The sequence below is a fragment of the Carettochelys insculpta genome, chromosome 8 (genome assembly GCF_033958435.1).
Source record: "Carettochelys insculpta isolate YL-2023 chromosome 8, ASM3395843v1, whole genome shotgun sequence".
In the NCBI taxonomy this organism is placed as follows: domain Eukaryota; kingdom Metazoa; phylum Chordata; order Testudines; family Carettochelyidae; genus Carettochelys; species Carettochelys insculpta.
In genome coordinates, this window is record NC_134144.1 from 45,569,510 (window position 1) to 45,586,319 (window position 16,810).

The 16,810-nt window shown below is 45.1% G+C and overlaps 1 protein-coding gene across 4 annotated transcripts in view; it reads right to left on the reverse strand.

Annotated features, from left to right (window-relative positions):
- Nucleotides 1-1,933: 1,933 nt before the first annotated feature.
- GPD2 (glycerol-3-phosphate dehydrogenase 2) overlaps nucleotides 1,934-16,810 on the reverse strand; it is a 125,538-nt gene continuing 110,661 nt past the window's right edge. For all 4 annotated transcript variants that reach the window (XM_075001729.1, XM_075001725.1, XM_075001727.1 and 1 more), the window contains one exon: nucleotides 1,934-5,108. In XM_075001729.1, the coding sequence (XP_074857830.1) occupies nucleotides 4,983-5,108 (126 nt within the window). In that variant the 3' untranslated portion in view covers nucleotides 1,934-4,982. The remainder of the gene's footprint in view (nucleotides 5,109-16,810) is intronic.

Genomic DNA, 16,810 nt, shown 5'->3' on the forward strand with positions numbered 1-16,810 from the left:
TCAAACTTGGTGGTTCAGTAAAATAAACTAAACTGCAAACTCATAAGTGAGCAAAACAGAAGGGGGTTTGCCCCTGGTTTATTCTGGTGAATGGTTGAGAAGAAGGAACATTTGCTTTGAAAGAATTAGAATCACACTCCACCCTGCTTCAACTCACTTCAGTTAGCATCAGTTTTACTATTCAAGCTAATTACATGTCCCTCATTTAGACAAACAGCTTAAGGTATCTTAGTAAGACAGAACCACATGTGTCTTGTTTAGTTAAGTAAAGCACATAAAGGACAAGAACAGTCAGATTTACATAACCAGCTGTGTTGCATGAAGAGCCCAGTTACATATTTCTTGATATTTTAACTGAAGAACAGTTAGCTCATTTCTATAAAGAGGCATTATAGACCAGAAACTATCACTGAAACCATACACCTGTAAGCAAGGAACAGTTTTAATTGCCATTAAATAAAAGAGAAGCCAAGCTGCTGAGCTCACCACTAATTTGAAAAAACTTTCAAAAGCTTCACTCTGTAAAGACATGCTGGACTAAAAGGAGCTAGTGGGAAGTAAGAACCAGACTTGGAAGAATGTGTGCTAGCTGGCAGTATCCAAGAGAGCAAATTTCAGCTACAGTAGTACCTAAAACTTCCTGAGCTTCTTCAGAAATAGGTTCTCTCAAATATGCTGTAACAAACCCAACCAAATCCTCCAATACGCACCTAAGTTTTTATGTATTGCTTGTTCTGAAAAGCTAACGGGATAAATACAGGAGCCTGCCACTGAGCTCAGGGTCTATGTACCAGGCTCCGCTTCTATCTATGAAATATGAAGATCAAAGTAGAGTACAGCCATTGGCCTTATCATTGGTGTTTGTACAGACCGAACACAATAGTGATTCCACAGTGAAGTGTTCTTCTGTGACACTATCTGTGCAAGTTCCTGCAGCAACCTCAAAGCTTCTGTACCATTCTATATGCAGTCACGACTCTGGTGGTTAATTAAGAGAATGAGAGCTAAAATGTTAAGGAAAGAAAATCTGAAACCATGAGAAGTCCTTTATTTTTCATGGGGCAGAAACAAAACCCAAGTGCCAAAAATACATTCTTGTTGAAGATGTGTTTCTCTCAATATTTTGTCGCCTCTAATCAAATGCAATCAGTTCACATTTGACATAGGAATCACCCAGTTTGAACACAACGCTAAAATATTAATGTTGCTATTATATTCCATATCATATTTCTATGCTCTCTGAAACTGGTTTCAGCTACAATAAATCTGCACCTTCTCCATATATTTGATGCTGAGAGAAGGCTGAAGTTCCTGCTCTGGCAAGGATCTTATTATTTTCAATGGGAGTCTTGCCTGAGTAAGGGATGCAGGATCACACCCCCAGGCAATTTTATGGCTGCAAAGTATTTGAGAAAGTATTATGTCAAATGTTTTCTGACAAATCATTTACACAAGGCAGAATGCACTGATTTTTTTGCTCTTTTGCAGTAGCACTCTGGAAGCATACCTTCTGTGTATTTTACAGTGCGTTGGTGTTCACCCCTGCAACACATACACAACTTCTGCATGCAGCAAGGCTAAATGAAAACACAGGATATCCCTGTCACATGAGTAAATTAAAACCCATACAATATAGGAATTATAAAATTTGTGTTAAAACTGATGATTCACTGCCATTGTGATTTACTGACCGTGAAAATATATCTCATTTTATGATAAAAATTCATCAGTGTGCACAGGAAGATTGATCTTGAAAAGATTTGGTTAGCAAACAAAATTCCTTTTGAAATTGGCTAGGTGTATTTTTAGTATAAGATTACAAAAATAAGATACTCACAGGATACTCACCTGTATTTCAGCACTAAACGAATATACCTGAATGTTAAATTTATATTAACTTTTAACATTCAAAACCACTGAATTCTAAATGACATGTATTTGCTAAATAATACACTATTTATTAAAATATGTCTATTTTGTATTTTTATTATAAACTTGTTTCAGGCTAAGCAAAGTTATTTCTGTAACTGCCAGTAACAAAAGTACCTTTGAGTAGACCATTTTAAATCAGTTTTATTGATTCATGCTTTCAGTTCTTATTCAGTTAAAAACAAGGCACATCAAATATATTCTCTTATTGCTCTATAAATGCATGCAGCTCATTCTGTATATCAAAAGTAATAAATAACTGCAATGAAACACTGACAATTATAAAAATGACAACCCAGCCTCAAATGCAGTATTTAACTGTCCAAGCTAGAATAATCCAATACAGTACATAAGTACCACATGTAAAAATATGAAATATATACCCCTAGACAATATACACTTTTTCTTTATAAAGCAGTTGTTTCACAGGGGGTTAAAACAATGCAGGACAATGAACTTTTACAGCTGACTTGACCTAAAGAGTACATCATGAAAATAAACATTTTTCCCCCCAAAACAAAGTGTATTGATGAAATCATAGCTGGATCATATTTCCATTTTATATTTAAACCAGTATAAATAATGTAGGTGATTTTTTCTGTATTACAATATAAGTATTTATGCACATTCTATTGTGCCACAAGAAACCAAAAAGCAAAGAACTAGGACAATTATTGGAGCTAAAATTCAAAGCAAATCAGAATAATAGGACATGCACACAGCCACGAAAATCCCTTTACATTCTCCACATTGTATTACATTAGTAAATCAAAAGAACAGCAAGAAGTATACTGGGTATGTGGTAGACGATCTTGGCTTTACAATTCAACTCAATTACCATTCTTAATAGTATAACTTCAGGGACTACAGAGGAAATATTTTAAAGGTGTACTGAACCATAAAAAATGTTATCTACATTGGCTTTCTTCACCTGACCTGAAAAAGTCTCTTGTGTTTCACTTGTAGCCATTATACTTTAAAAATTATTAGTAGCATAGTGCATTTCTGAAAAATACAAAACTAAGTTCTGTATTATTATACACTGATTTCCTCCCAGTTCTGAAATACGTGGCAGATTTGTTGCTGTATTCTTTACTATTTACTTCAGAGAGGCATCTGACACCAACAGCTCTAGATCTCAAAAATACAGATGTATATTTTGTCCAGTGTATGCTAACTTATTTCAATACAAAAACTTGACAGCAAAACAATCCTAGGGCCCTATTGCTTCATAAATAAATCTCACGTTGTCACGTGTGCACAAGCACTTAATTCACATAGGTTGAGTTGTTCTCGAGTGTACTCAATAGTATCAAAGGCAAGAAAAGTTAGTTCCCCATGGTGAAGTGTACAAGAACAACAAAGTATTTTGATATTAAATTTTGCTAACAAGGAAAAATCATTTTTAAAGGATATCACTTAGGACTTTTTAAAAAATAGTCTTCTCTCCAATGTTTTGCTTAGAGCAAGTTCTCTATATTTGACCTAGACTGATAGTACACATTCATTTAACAATTTTAGGTGGGTTTCTCCTTCTCCCACTTTAAATAGATACAGTTTTTAATAGCTGTGATTTTTCATCTAGCAAATTTCCAACCATCACCACCCACTGCAGTTACCACTGTTACCACAGTTACTGTATGCACTCAGCACCTATATATTTTGCATATGAATTTTTTTAAGAAAATTTATCTATTTTTCAGAACCATACTGCTTGCAGACTATTAACTTGGCATCATGTGCCCTTAAAGAAATTCCAAAACAGCATTAAAATGAATCACATTTTGCATTTAGTTGTGTACAAGTGTGCTGGCACTTTAAATTCAAGGCTTCTGGTTCAAGATGTAAACTGCTCTTTATACTCAAAAGAGTATTATGAACGGAATTCACCAATAAAACATGCATTCCATTTTTCCCTCCCTGTTGCAGATGAGGCACAAATCCTCTCTCTGATCTTAATACTGACCATAGCCAATTTAATAATAGGAAGCACTGCAGGTGCAGTATATAGCCACATGGAGCACGTGGCTCAAACAAATGATCCAAAATTGTCTCTCTCACCTTAGCATTAATTTGCCTTTACCACTTTTCAGTAAGCCCTTCTGGAATGCAAAACAAACTTTCCCATTTAAGTGTGCATTTTGCAAATATTAAGTGGCTAGGATTAGTGCACTATGACAAAGTTCTTGTTTTGCATACTTTCAGTATTTGTCTAAAAGAACAAAAACAAAGAGTATGAGACTTAACAGTATACTCCAACACCTGCTAGACAATGGCATAGCCTCATGACAGCCTGGTTTTCACACTTATATGGATACAGCTTTCACTCCTCTATTTTATCTCTAAATCATAAATTATTATGAAAGTTTTGGTTTTTTGCTCCAATCCTGAGTTCTTTTCCAGGCACATGCTGTCAAAATTTTATTGCCAGAAATCTGTCCAGCAATAGAAATTGATGTCACTGAAAAGAGTACAACACTGAGAAGTATTGATGTGGCTATATAGCATTCCATAAACATCATTGTGATTCCTAATCAGGATGTTTAATTTAGAACCACTTAGCTATTTCTTCAAGGCATTCTTCTGAAATCCTAAATATGACTATTCCCCCCTCCCATCAAAAGGTACCTCTTTTCCTTTTTCTGACAGGCATTTTTAACACAAATGGCCTTGCACATATGCCAAATACTATACTGAAGTGGATTTCAGGCAGCAGTCACTCTCTAGACACCATTTCTTTTGCTTAGTTGTGAGAGGAAGCATCTGTGAACAAGCCTCTCCTAAACTCTGGTCTGAATTCTTGCAAATAACTTCCACGCCTAAAACATTTCCCATCCAAAAGGCCACATTCTAAAGTAGTAATATCAGCGCAGAAAATAAGGAAAAGATAAATGCACCAGTGTGTTTCTGAATAAGTTACCTGACCACCAGATGCAGATCATGTAGAATTAACAAACTTTTGAAAGCACTGGAATGTTTTTCAGCACTGAACAAGGCAGCTTCGCATAGACAAACTATCTTGTAGCTGTAAGTAGGTTCCGTACTTCTCAAACTCACAGTCCACCACCGCTTCGATCCACTGGAATAACAACTCTCTGACCTAGGTTCTCTTCAGCAGTTTTCATAAGTACAGCCAGTCGGCTTCCAGACACATATCCCTTCTGAATAGCACTCATGAGCTTTAAAAAGACACACACACACAAAAAAAAAAGATATTTATAGCATATTAATGATATTAGCCAAATTTAATCATTGGATAACACTTCAAGAGATACTAATCCCAAAAGTTGAGGTCTTCCTTGAACTGGAGGTTCCACACATTGATGGCCAGACAGTAACACAGCTGTAATTGAAAATGTCACTTACTTGCTTTAAACTAGGATATAACGCACTGGTATAGATTAGTTTATAATTATGTACACTGTCTCCACTAGGAGTTTGGAACAGTTGCAGCTTCCTTAGCCGGCTGGCTTCCAATGTCTGATATTGAGGCAAATCTCCAGGGTAAACAATGCCAGACCTAATGAAGCATTGTGGCACATCAAATAATGTGATTGTCGTTATTGTTATCTATTTCAAACAAAATGATAGATTTTTCTTTATAGGTCCAGAGTGCAGTGGCCCTCAAACGCACATTTTCCATTGTGGCCAATGGCAATTTGGCCAGTGTACAGGCTGTAGGAGATATACCAATGACTGATGTGATATATTTGTAGCCACGCAGTGCACCTTGCTACTCCATGGCTTTCCAGGGTCACTCATTACAACCAAACATGCAAGATAATTCGTGCATATGAATAATTTTTTAGATTTGAAAAGAATCCAGAAAAGAGGAAAATAGAATTACTGATCTACCACTGAAATGAATCTTTTTCGTTTGGCAACCTTGTTATAGTGATACCCGACTTTACCTCCACAAAATTACTAAATCTAAATTCCTTTAGACTTTTAAGAAGTAATTTGTATTTACTTCCTTGATACTGGGCTCTCTGTACTACCTTAATGAACATGCTTTAGTGTTAGGCTTTAGAGTTTATTTTCAAATCATGTAAAAGATCCACACTGGACTTGAAATTACATGCAGTCAACTGGCAAGAGATTTTTCTAATACAAAAAGCAATTGGCACTTACAAAATAGCTCCTGTTGGGAGGAAGAAATCCTAAGTAGCCATCTCACTTCAGAGCTCTTCCCTTTTCACAAAATTATCACAAGTAGACTTCGACCTACACAGACCTAGTGGCCTAGAGGAGAATTAACTTCAAAGAGAATTTCCGCTAAAAAAAACCCTTCTGCCAGCCCCCAAGGGAGCATGCCACAGAGCACCAATACATACCAGCCCCCGCCCCCACCCCCACCCCATTAACTACACTCATCCCTCCTTGAACGAGTATTTTATTTACAAGTACTTGCTTAAATGAGGGACTTATATACCTCCCTTAGTTCACTTGACAAATTAACTCCCCCGCTAATACAAGCCTTACCCCACTCCCTGTAGTCTGACCACCCCAGGCCCGCAGTCCCATCCCACTGCAACCAGAACCCCCACTAGCCCCACAGCCTAACCTCCGCCCCCACCAGACCTACAGCCCCAAACCGTGGCAGTCAGACCCCCCCGCTTGCCTGTACACCCCGTGGCCCCACACCCTGACTCCCCTCCCTCCCCACCATGGCCCTGCAGCTCCAAACCGCAGCAGTCTGACGCCCCTGCCAGCCCTGTAGCCAGACCTCCCTGATGCTTGACAACCCCCCACCACAGCAGCCAGACCCCCTTACGGGCCCCAAAGCCTAATCCCTCTGCAGCCCCGCATCACGAAGCCCCTGATGCCTGTACCCCCCGTGGCCCTGCAACCTGACTCTCCCCCCAGTCTGTACTCCCTGCAGCCCCGCAGCCTGATGCCCCCACGGCCAGACCCCGCTGCTGCCTGTAACCCCCTCAGCCCTGCGACCACACCCACCCCCGATGCCTGTAACCCCCTCAGCCCTATAGCCAGACCCCCCCCACCAGCCCCGAGGCCCCAAACCACAGCAGTCTGAACCCCCCTGCCACCCAACCCGCCACCAGATTTTAACCCTCCCTCCCACTCACAGCCCCAAACTACCCCCAGCCTTTAACCCACCCCAACCCATGGTTCACTTACCTTTCAAAAGCAGTGCCACCTGCTGCCACTTCTTCCCTAAGTTAGGAGCCCTAGTAACTAATCAGAAACTTTTACATGTAATTTAATAGAATTTAGTGTCCGTCTTACGAGTTTCTGCCTACGAGCAGAAAGTTGGGAACCAATTGCGCTTGTATAGTGAGGGAAAAGTGTATTCTTTCTCCTGTCTTTGGTGCTCTCCACCTATAGTTTCACAAGGTTTTATTATCTCTGGTCCATGTAAGTGAGGGCAGCATCAGGCCCATGAACACCACTCAAGAAAAATTCTAGTTGCCCCCAAAATATCCAAATATCTATATAGGTTATGTTAAAGATAGAGAAGTTACTCACTTGTGTGGTAACAATGGTTCTTCAAGATGTGGCCCCGTGGGTGCGCCACATTAGGTGTCGGGCTCGTCCCGGCACCGCAGATTGGAAATTTCCAGCTGTGTCTCGTCGGGTTGCGCATGTGCCGGTGTGTGCCAGTCCTTCGCGCGCTTTCGGTCATGTGCACGGTCCGGTTCACGCCAGTTCCTCGATCAACTGCCCCGGAAGCTCCTGAAAGACACAAAGCAGAACTCCGAAGGGGGGAGGAACAGGTGGGTAGTGAAGCACCCACAGGGACACATCTCAAAGAACCATCGTTACCACACAAGTGAGTAACTTCCCTTCTTCTTTGAGTGGTTCCCGTGGGTGCTCCACATTAGGTGACTACCCAGCAGTGACCCCAAAAATGGAGGTGGGTACCAGATTTATGTGCAGCTTGCCCTTGAAAGGGACTGCTGTCGATAGGCGCATATCCTCGTCCAACATCTGGTGCACAGCGCTTGGCAAAGGTGTCGCAGGATGACCATGTGACCGCTCTGCAGCTGTCCTTTAATGCGACTCCCTTGAAGAAGGCTGTTGACGTCGCCATTGCTCTAGTAGAGTGAGCCCTGGGCGGAGCTAGCAGAGGGGTCTTACGGAGCTCGTAGCACAGTTTTATGCAGGATACAATGTTGTTTGAAATTCTCTGTGACGATAGGCCTTCCCCTTTTGACCTGGGTGCAATAGACACCAGGAGTCTGTCTTTTTTCCGGAAGGGCTTAGTTTTGTCTATGTAAAAAGCCAATGCTCTCCTCACATCGAGTGCATGCAGCCATGCTTCCTTACTAGAGGTATGCAGTTTTGGATAAGATGAAGGTAAAACTATTGGTTCATTAATGTGGAACTCTGAGGCAATCTTTGGAATGAAGGCCGAGTGTAATCGTAAAGTCACCACCTCCTTTGAAAAAATCGTATAGGGTGGCATTGCCATTATTGCTGCAAGTTCGCTCACACTGTGGGCTGATGTAATTGCGAGAATAAAGGTTGCTTTTATGGTAAGTAGCCAGAGGGGCACCACGGCCGATGGTACAAAGGGTGGTCTAGACAGTGTGTCGAGGACCAAGTCCAAGCTCCATGAAGGTGACAACGGTTTCCGTGGGGGGTATAGGTTTGCAAGCCCCTTTAGAAACTGTGTGGCAATGGGATTGGCAAATATGGTTGGCCCCTCCTCTATATGTCAGAATGCTCATATAGCCGCAAGGTGGACCTTTAATGATGATACAGAGAGTCCGCCTTGTTTCAGCTCCAGTAAGTACTCTAGGATTGTGGGAATACAAACGTCCAGGGGAGCCAATTGCTTGGACGAACACCAGGATATAAAACATTTCCATTTATGTGCGTAAGTCCTCCTGGTGGAGGCCTGCCGACTGCACTCCAGAACTTTTTTTTACTCCTTCTGAGCATGTTCTCTCTAAGGCGCTGAGCCATGGATTAGCCATGCTTGTAGGCAGAGCATTCGAGGATGGGGGTGCACTATGGACCCCTGACTCTGCGTAAGAAGGTCCTACACTATCGGGAGGGGGAGTGGTGGGCGGCATGACATGCATAGGAGCAAGGGAAACCATTGCTGTCGATCCCATGTTGGGGCTATAAGTATCATGCATGCCTCCTTGCTTCTGGCTTTCTCTAGGACCTTGTGAATGAGCTTTATGGGAGGAAATGCGTACATCAGGGGACCCATCCATGAAAGCATGAAGGCATCCCCCAAAGAACCTCACCCAATGCCTGCTCTGGAACAATACTGCAGGCATTTCTTGTTGGTGTAGGTGGCAAACAAGTCAATCTGGGGAAACCCCCATCTGTGAAATACTTCACGGAGCAGATCAGAGCGGATTTGCCACTTGTGCGTGAGAGCAAAGTGTCTGCTTAGTTGGTCCGCTTTCACGTTGTGGACACCCGGCAGATATGAGGCTTTGAGCATTATGTTGTTCGCAACACACCAGTTCCACAAACAGACCACCTCTGCACATAATGCACGAGATCTGGCCCTGCCTTGACAACTGATATAGAACATTGTGGAGGTGCTGTCGGTATTGATTCTGACTACTTTGCCCCACAGGTATTTTCGGAAGTGCCTGCATGCATTGAACACTACTCTGAGTTGCAATACGTTTATGTGCATCGCCGTCTCCACGGGGGACCATTGCCCTGCGTCACTTTGTTGCCCATGTGCGCTCCCCATCCTATGTGGGACACGTCTGCTGTTAGAAAAAACGCGATTTGCGATTGGTGGAATGGCACCCCAACAGTAAGTTCTTGGGGTCTGCCCACCATGCCAGCGACTTTCACACCTCCACTTGTGGGCGATACCGTTTTGTGGATGGTATGAATCATCAGCCTGTAAACGCTCGCCAGCCAGTGCTGTAGGCCTCGCATATGTAGCCTGTCATTCTGCACCACAAACGTGGTGGCCGCCATGTGCCCCAGGAGCTGTAGGCAGGTTAGGATTGGCACTGTGGGGCTGTACATCATCACCTGCACCAAGGATTTGATGGTGCGAAAGCGGCCATCAGGCAGATACACTCTTGATGTAGTAGAGTCTAGGCGTGCCCCTATGAATTCTATGTTTTGTGTGGGCTCCGTCGTCGATTTCTGGAAATTGATGACTAGGCCCAGTGAGAGGAAAGTCCTTGTAGCGATGTCTATCGTGCGCAGAACATCTGCCCTTGAGACCCCTTTCAAGAGGCAGTCATCCAGATATGGAAAAATGAACACGCCCTGTCGGTGTAGATACGCTGATACTACCGCAAGTGTTTTGGTGAAGACTCTGGGTGCTGAAGAAAGACCGAATGGGAGGACCCTGTATTGGAAGTGCTCCATGCCCATTTTGAAGCGAAGAAAGCACCTGTGTGCCGGGTGGATTGTTATATGGAAATACGCATCTTGTAAGTCGAGGGCTGTGAACCAATCTCCATTGTCCAGTGCTGTGACTATGGAGGCAATTGTAGTCATCTTGAAGCGCTGTTTGCACAAGCACTGGTTGAGAGCCCGTAAGTCCAGGATTGGCCTCCAGCCTCCTGTTTTTTTCTCTGTCAGAAAGTATCGGGAGTAGAAGCCTTTCCCTTAGAATTCTTCCAGGACACTCTCCACCACCCCTATAAATGTGAGGTGGTCTACCTCTTGCTTCAACCTTGTCTCGTGAGAGGGGTCCCTGGGAAGGGACTGGGTAGGGGGTTTTGGTGGCGGTAGGGATCGGAGGGGGATGGTGTATCCCTTGGATATAATTTCCAGCACCCATTTGTCTGTCGTGATGCTTTGCCATTGATGAAAAAACAGTTTGAGTCGGTGGTGGAACACATGCTGTGATTGGCAGTGAGGGATGGTCTTGGTATTGCAGTCCTCAACATGACTGTCAAACTTGCTGTCTTGGGGCTTGCCCAGATAGTGTACGCCCTTGTTGGGGACACCGCCTGGATGCCCTATGCTGTTGGTGGTGGTGGTGCCCCTGATCGTAACCCCGAAGATATTGCGAGTACTGGGGTTGGTAGGCATAACGCCTTTGTTGAGGGTAGAATTTCTTTCTCCTGCACGGAGGGGTGTACATCCCCAGTGTTCTGAGTGTGGTCCTCGAATCCTTACTGGAATGTTGGACCGAATCAGTTGAGTCAGTGAATAGTTTTTCCTTATCAAATGGGATATCTACAATTTTCGTTTGCAGGTCCTTGGGGATGCCAGATGTCTGGAGACACGACTCTCTATGCATCGCCACTGCTGTAGCTGTGGAGCGTGCTGCTGTACCCGCTACATCCAGGGCGATCCGGATGCCTGTTCGTGAAGCTGCATAGCCCTCCTGGACTATTGGTTTCAAGACCGGTTTCTTATCATCCGGGAAGGAGTTCATAAGGGAGGTAAGTCTAGTGTAGTTGTTGAAGTTATGATTTGACAGGTAGGCAGCGTAGTTAGCCATTCGCAGTAATAACGTGGAGGAGGAGTAAACCTTCCTCCCAAATAAGTCCAGTTTCCTTGCGTCCTTGTCGGACCCCACAGATTTGTATTGTGGTGCCTTAGATCTGTGTTGCGAGGATTTGACTACTAGTGAATTTAGTTGGGGGTGGTTAAACAGAAATTCCATACCTTTGGATGGTACAAAGTACTTCTTATCTGCCCTTTTGTTTGTAGGTGGAATGGAGGCAGGAGTCTGCCATATATTCGTGGCTGCTTCCATCATGGCTTCGTCTAGTGGGATGGCTATCTTAGATGATGCGGGGGGTCTTAGGTTTTTGAGAAGTTTGTGATGTTTCTCCTGCACTTCCACAAGCTTTATGTCCTGAGTGTGTGCCACCCTCTTGAAAAGCTCTTGGAACTGTTTGAGGTTGTCCGGGGGAGAGAAATCTCCAGGGACAACTGCCTCATCTGGGAGGGACGAAGAGGCATCACTGTGATAAACCTCCTCTGGTTCCTTGAACACCTCGTATGCCCTTTTCCTTGAGGATTCTAGGGGGAAGTCCAACGACTCCGGACTCATCCCCACTGGAGAGACCTATGTCCTTTTTGAAGGGAGATGAGGGATGTAGGCATGCACTGAAGGTTGAGGCAGGGATCTGCCCCTCGATCTTGAGCCCCGGTGCCGATAATGTTCACCGTGATATGAGCAGCCAAAACAGCAGGGGCAGGGTCCCGGTGATGGAGATCTAGACCATGACCGGTGCCTACATGTATAGTGCCAAGAGGAGCGTGATTGCCTTGATGATGTTGAAATAGGCGGGGATGCTCTATAGAAGTGCTCAAGCGGTTCCGTTATGGAGACCGGTGAAGGACGTCTGAGCCAGGGAGATGGTGATTGAAGAAACGGAGATGGAGGTCTCAGGAAAGCTGTTGGTGTTGCTGTCCACTCTGGCCTACCCATCTTGGGAGGAGAGCTAGGAGACAGTGGTACCTCAAGAATGTCAGGGGATGGACTACGGTGCCAGGTCTTGGAACTTGCCTTGCCCCGCCCATGCATTTGAAAGGCGGGTGCCGTCATCTCCGGTGCCGGGGACCTCGGTGCGGTTGTTGGTGCCATGCCTGGTGCTGCTGCACGCAGTTCCATGAAAGTAGGTGCCTCTGGCACTATCGGGTCGCATGCCGGGGACTCCGGTTCCAGCGCTGTCGGTGCCGCAAGGCTCGGTGCCGTAGCCTCTGGTGCCTGCCATGTCGATGCCTGCAGGATTCTCAGTGCCAACTGTTTACTGGTCGGGGCCCCAGGCACTGCTCCATTTTGTACGGCCTTTCCACGGCTTTGAGCAGCTAGCGGTTCACGGCCTTGTGCCTCGCTCATCCTGCCTACAGGTACCACCAGCAAGGATCAAGTTGGGGATAGCTTCTTTTTTTTATGCGTAGAGGAGGTTAAGGAGGTAGCCTTCTTCTTATGCAGCCCTGAAGGCCCTCCTTCTGGGACTTCTCCGACGGCTCAGGCTGGAGGGCCTTGTCAAACAAAATCATCTTTAACTTCATTTCCCTGTCCTTTCTTGCTCTGGCCGTTAGTTTAGAGCAGTGAGGACATTTCTGGGGAACATGGGCCTCTCCCAGACAGCGAATGCATTTACTATGGCCATCGGAGGCAAGCATGGTCTGGTGGCATGCCTCACATTTCTTAAACCCTGGCAAAGACACCTCTTTCAGGGTGCTTAACTCCTTTCAATGTTAAGTAAGGCAGTTAACAGCTATTAAATGGCTACAAAGCAGATAACGTTTACAGTCTCTAAGATAGCGAACCACTCGAGGCGGCCGCCTGCTTTTCGTATTCTTTCTTTGCCTCCCCTTTCTTTTTTTTTTTTTTTTAAACTGTATACAAGAAACAACCTTAACAGTCTTAGAAAAATGAGAAAAAGCAACTAATAACTATATTATAATGGATTTATCTGTCTCAGGCATTGGAGCTGGAATGGATTCCATCTGCAGCCATTGGCGGTTGAGAGGAACTGGCGTGAACCAGATCACACACGTGACCAAAAGCGCACGAAGGACCAGCACGCATTGGCGCATGCGCGACCCGACGAGACACAGCTGGAAATTTCCGATCTGCGGCGCCTGGGCGAGCCCGACACCTAATGTGGAGCACCCATGGGGACCACTCGAAGAAGAACTGCCAGATTCTCAGTTGACGTAAAATTGTCAAAGTTCCACTTTTGCTTGTGGAAATGCATCAACTGACTGCCAAGACACTGGTTGGTGATGTAGCAGGTTAGCGATCACAACTGCATGAGCGACCCAGATGCTGATGTGTTCTTCTATTCAGGTCTTCACAATAATCATGAAAACATCCTTTTTATCTTCCTTCCTCCACTATAGATTTGTGTGGAATCAGTCTAGTGACAAAGCACGCAACACATTTTACTCATCTTTTTTCTTAAAGGCGGGACTAGAGGTGAGCAAACATTTTGTAATAATATGTCTAATGAATTTAGCTTCTGCTGGTGATATATCTGTGAGGATCATAGTATCTTCTCTCATTCCTTATTTAAAAATTCCTTGTTTTTAAACTCATTCGATAGATAAAAACAATTTCTGAAAGCATTCACTGTTGGAACCTTGCTGACAGTTTGAGACATGGTCAGAAAAATCCCCCCATACATGGCATACTCTTCTCCACTTACAGCAATGAGCAAGCACCTTTGCACACATTCAAATATAAATTTACACAAATATAGGCAAACATAAGTTTCCACATATATTCTGCCAGGAAAATGCAGTCCAATGAAAGTTTTCACAGCACAAACACAAAAGGAGCATGAATCCTTATAGATCCATTTAAGAAGCTTTACCACCATTTAAGTAAGTTCCATTTAATTCGGTGGTAAAAATGAAAGACTATTTTTTTTTGTATAAGAAAATGTATTGGTAAATCATCACAGGGCTATTTTTTCCATTTTATTTTAAATGTTTTTGGTCACTATGTTTTAGGCAAATAAATCCTCCTCTTTTGCAATGCTGGACATATCCTGTGAAAGTGTTCTGCATTTAGATACAACAATGCTCTTATCTACAGCTCATCTCCAGAGACACAATTACCATTTCCTTTGCCTTGATCTTGTTTGTTTAACTTGACACAGTGAAGAAAGGGCTGACATTGACCAAAATCCCCAGCATTAATTTATCCCATGTTTGGCATTCATCATTGTCCTGATTCAAGGAAGACCTGGCAGTCATTTGAAATACCTGACCAACAAAGACCACACAAAAACAAACCTGGCTGGCTGGAAACAAACTGCTCATGTGAGGGGAGTCAAATGGATGGAGGCAAACAATTTCCTGATATTTTTAATACTGTCTATATTTTTTCTTGTAAACCCATTTCAGAAAGTTGCAAAGACAATTGAAGTTACTGTTTCCCTTTCATGCACTCTGATGTGTTCTTGTCAGCTCAGTCAGAAATTAAGCACGATAATGCAGACAACACACACCTCACATTGAGCCTGAAACTCATCCCAAATACTTTCTCAATGCAGCTTTTAATCAACAGTCATTAATTGTGAATAAATACGAACGATGCAGTGACAGGCCAAGTTGTGCCCTCAGATGCAAGGGTGGCTCACACCCAATTTGGTGCAATCAGGGACACGAATAAGAAGGCAAAATTCATCCCTCTGCTAGTGAAAAAGATATCCCTGTAGACTACAAGATATACTGTCTGGACCTAAGCAGGTTTGTTTCTGCATAGGAGGAAACTCCTTGTCTGCATCTACACTAGCAATGTATTTCAAAATAAGTCCCCCTTTCGAAAACCACCGCAGAGCATCTACATGTTACAACCTATTTCGAAATCGTAATCGAGGCAATATGGACCCGCATTTCGAGGAGGAGGAAGAGGAGCTGGGTCTGTTGGGAGGGACCATCCCCCGACCGAGGGAAGGAAACACTGAGGCTGACAGCAATGACAAAGGTTCCAGCGATGGGACCCTCATCATCGCCTTCCCCTCCAGGTCATCCAGCCAGGTCCCTTCCAGCCGGCCTTCCCCCAAGTTCATGGAGGGACCAGCAGGTAGGTAGCGGGTGTTCAGGATGTCCTGGGACACGGGGCGGGGGGGGGGAATCCCACCCCACCCCACCTCTCCCAATCGCCTACTCCCTATTGTCCCAGCCCCATATTAGCACTTATGTGGACCCCAGAACCAGTGCGATAGGGGCTCCTGCAGCTGCTGCAGTTCCCAGCCCCCCACCCCAGTGGATGAGTAAGCCCTGCTCAGCACTCTCCCCAAGTTGACGCCCCCACCCCAAGAATCTCCCCCAACTTTGGTTCCTCCCCCAATGCCATCCCACGATCCCCACCATATATAGTTTTCCTTCATTCCCTTATGTAAATAGTGTCAAGCTCTTGTTTATAAACTTCGTAGATAACATTTATTAGTTCTTAGAAAATAGATGAACTTTCACACCTACTCCTGTGTCCCTCCTGTATGGTGGGGGGAGCGGTGAGGGTGCAGGAGGGGGTTTGTGGTGGAGGGGTGGCTGGGGGAGGGTCACTGCAGGACCCAGGCAAAGGCCTCATGCAGAGTATATCCCATCCCTGGCGCCTGGCAGCATGGGGCTGCAGGCGGCTGCTTGTACCTGATGCCAGTCTCAGCAGCCCAGCCCTGCATGAAGGGCTCCTGTTTTCACTCCACAATATCGTGAAGAATGCAACAGGCCGCAACCACCATGGGCATGTCTGGGAGGCTGACCTCCAACCTTGTCAGGAGGCAGCGAAAGTGCCCTGAGGTGCCCCAGTGCCCGCTCAACAGCATTTCATGCATGGTTCAGGTGTGTGTTACAATAGTCCTGGGAGGGACCTGTGCGTCCTGTGCAGGGCCACATGAGCCCCAGGTGCAGTGGGTACATGGTGTCAGCCACAGCACAGGGGGGCATGGTGAGGCTTTCCCAGTGGAAGCTCCCACAGGGGGAGGCAAGTCCCCTCCTGCATCCTGTGCCCCAGCCACAAGTTCCTGAACACAAAGGCATCATGGCATCAACAACCAGCCAACGCACACTACATGAACCAGCGCTTTACATCGACAAGGGCCTGGAGGACCATACAGTGGTATCCTTTTCTGTTGATAAAAGCACCTGCACTATAGTCCGGGACCCAGATGGCTATTTGCATTCTGTCCAGCATGCCAAAACGTTCAGGAAGCCCAGCTCTGCAAATCCTCCGCGGGAGATGTCCAGGTCCTCAACAGTGATGACCCAGCAACGGAGGAGCGTGTTTACGGCCCTGACAACCTGTATGGGGTGGAAGGTAAACACGGCCACAAGTGCCTGGCCAGGCCGGGTGGTCCTCAAACCCTTCCCTGGAGCCCTGCAGGGCCCCCCACTTGCCTGGGAGTGCCCTCTCAACAACCCTGGTGGGTGCATGCTGTGAGCCTAGCTTACCTCCATCAAGATGGCCCAGTGGCGGCCTTGCCCACCCCAAACTGGTGGCCAA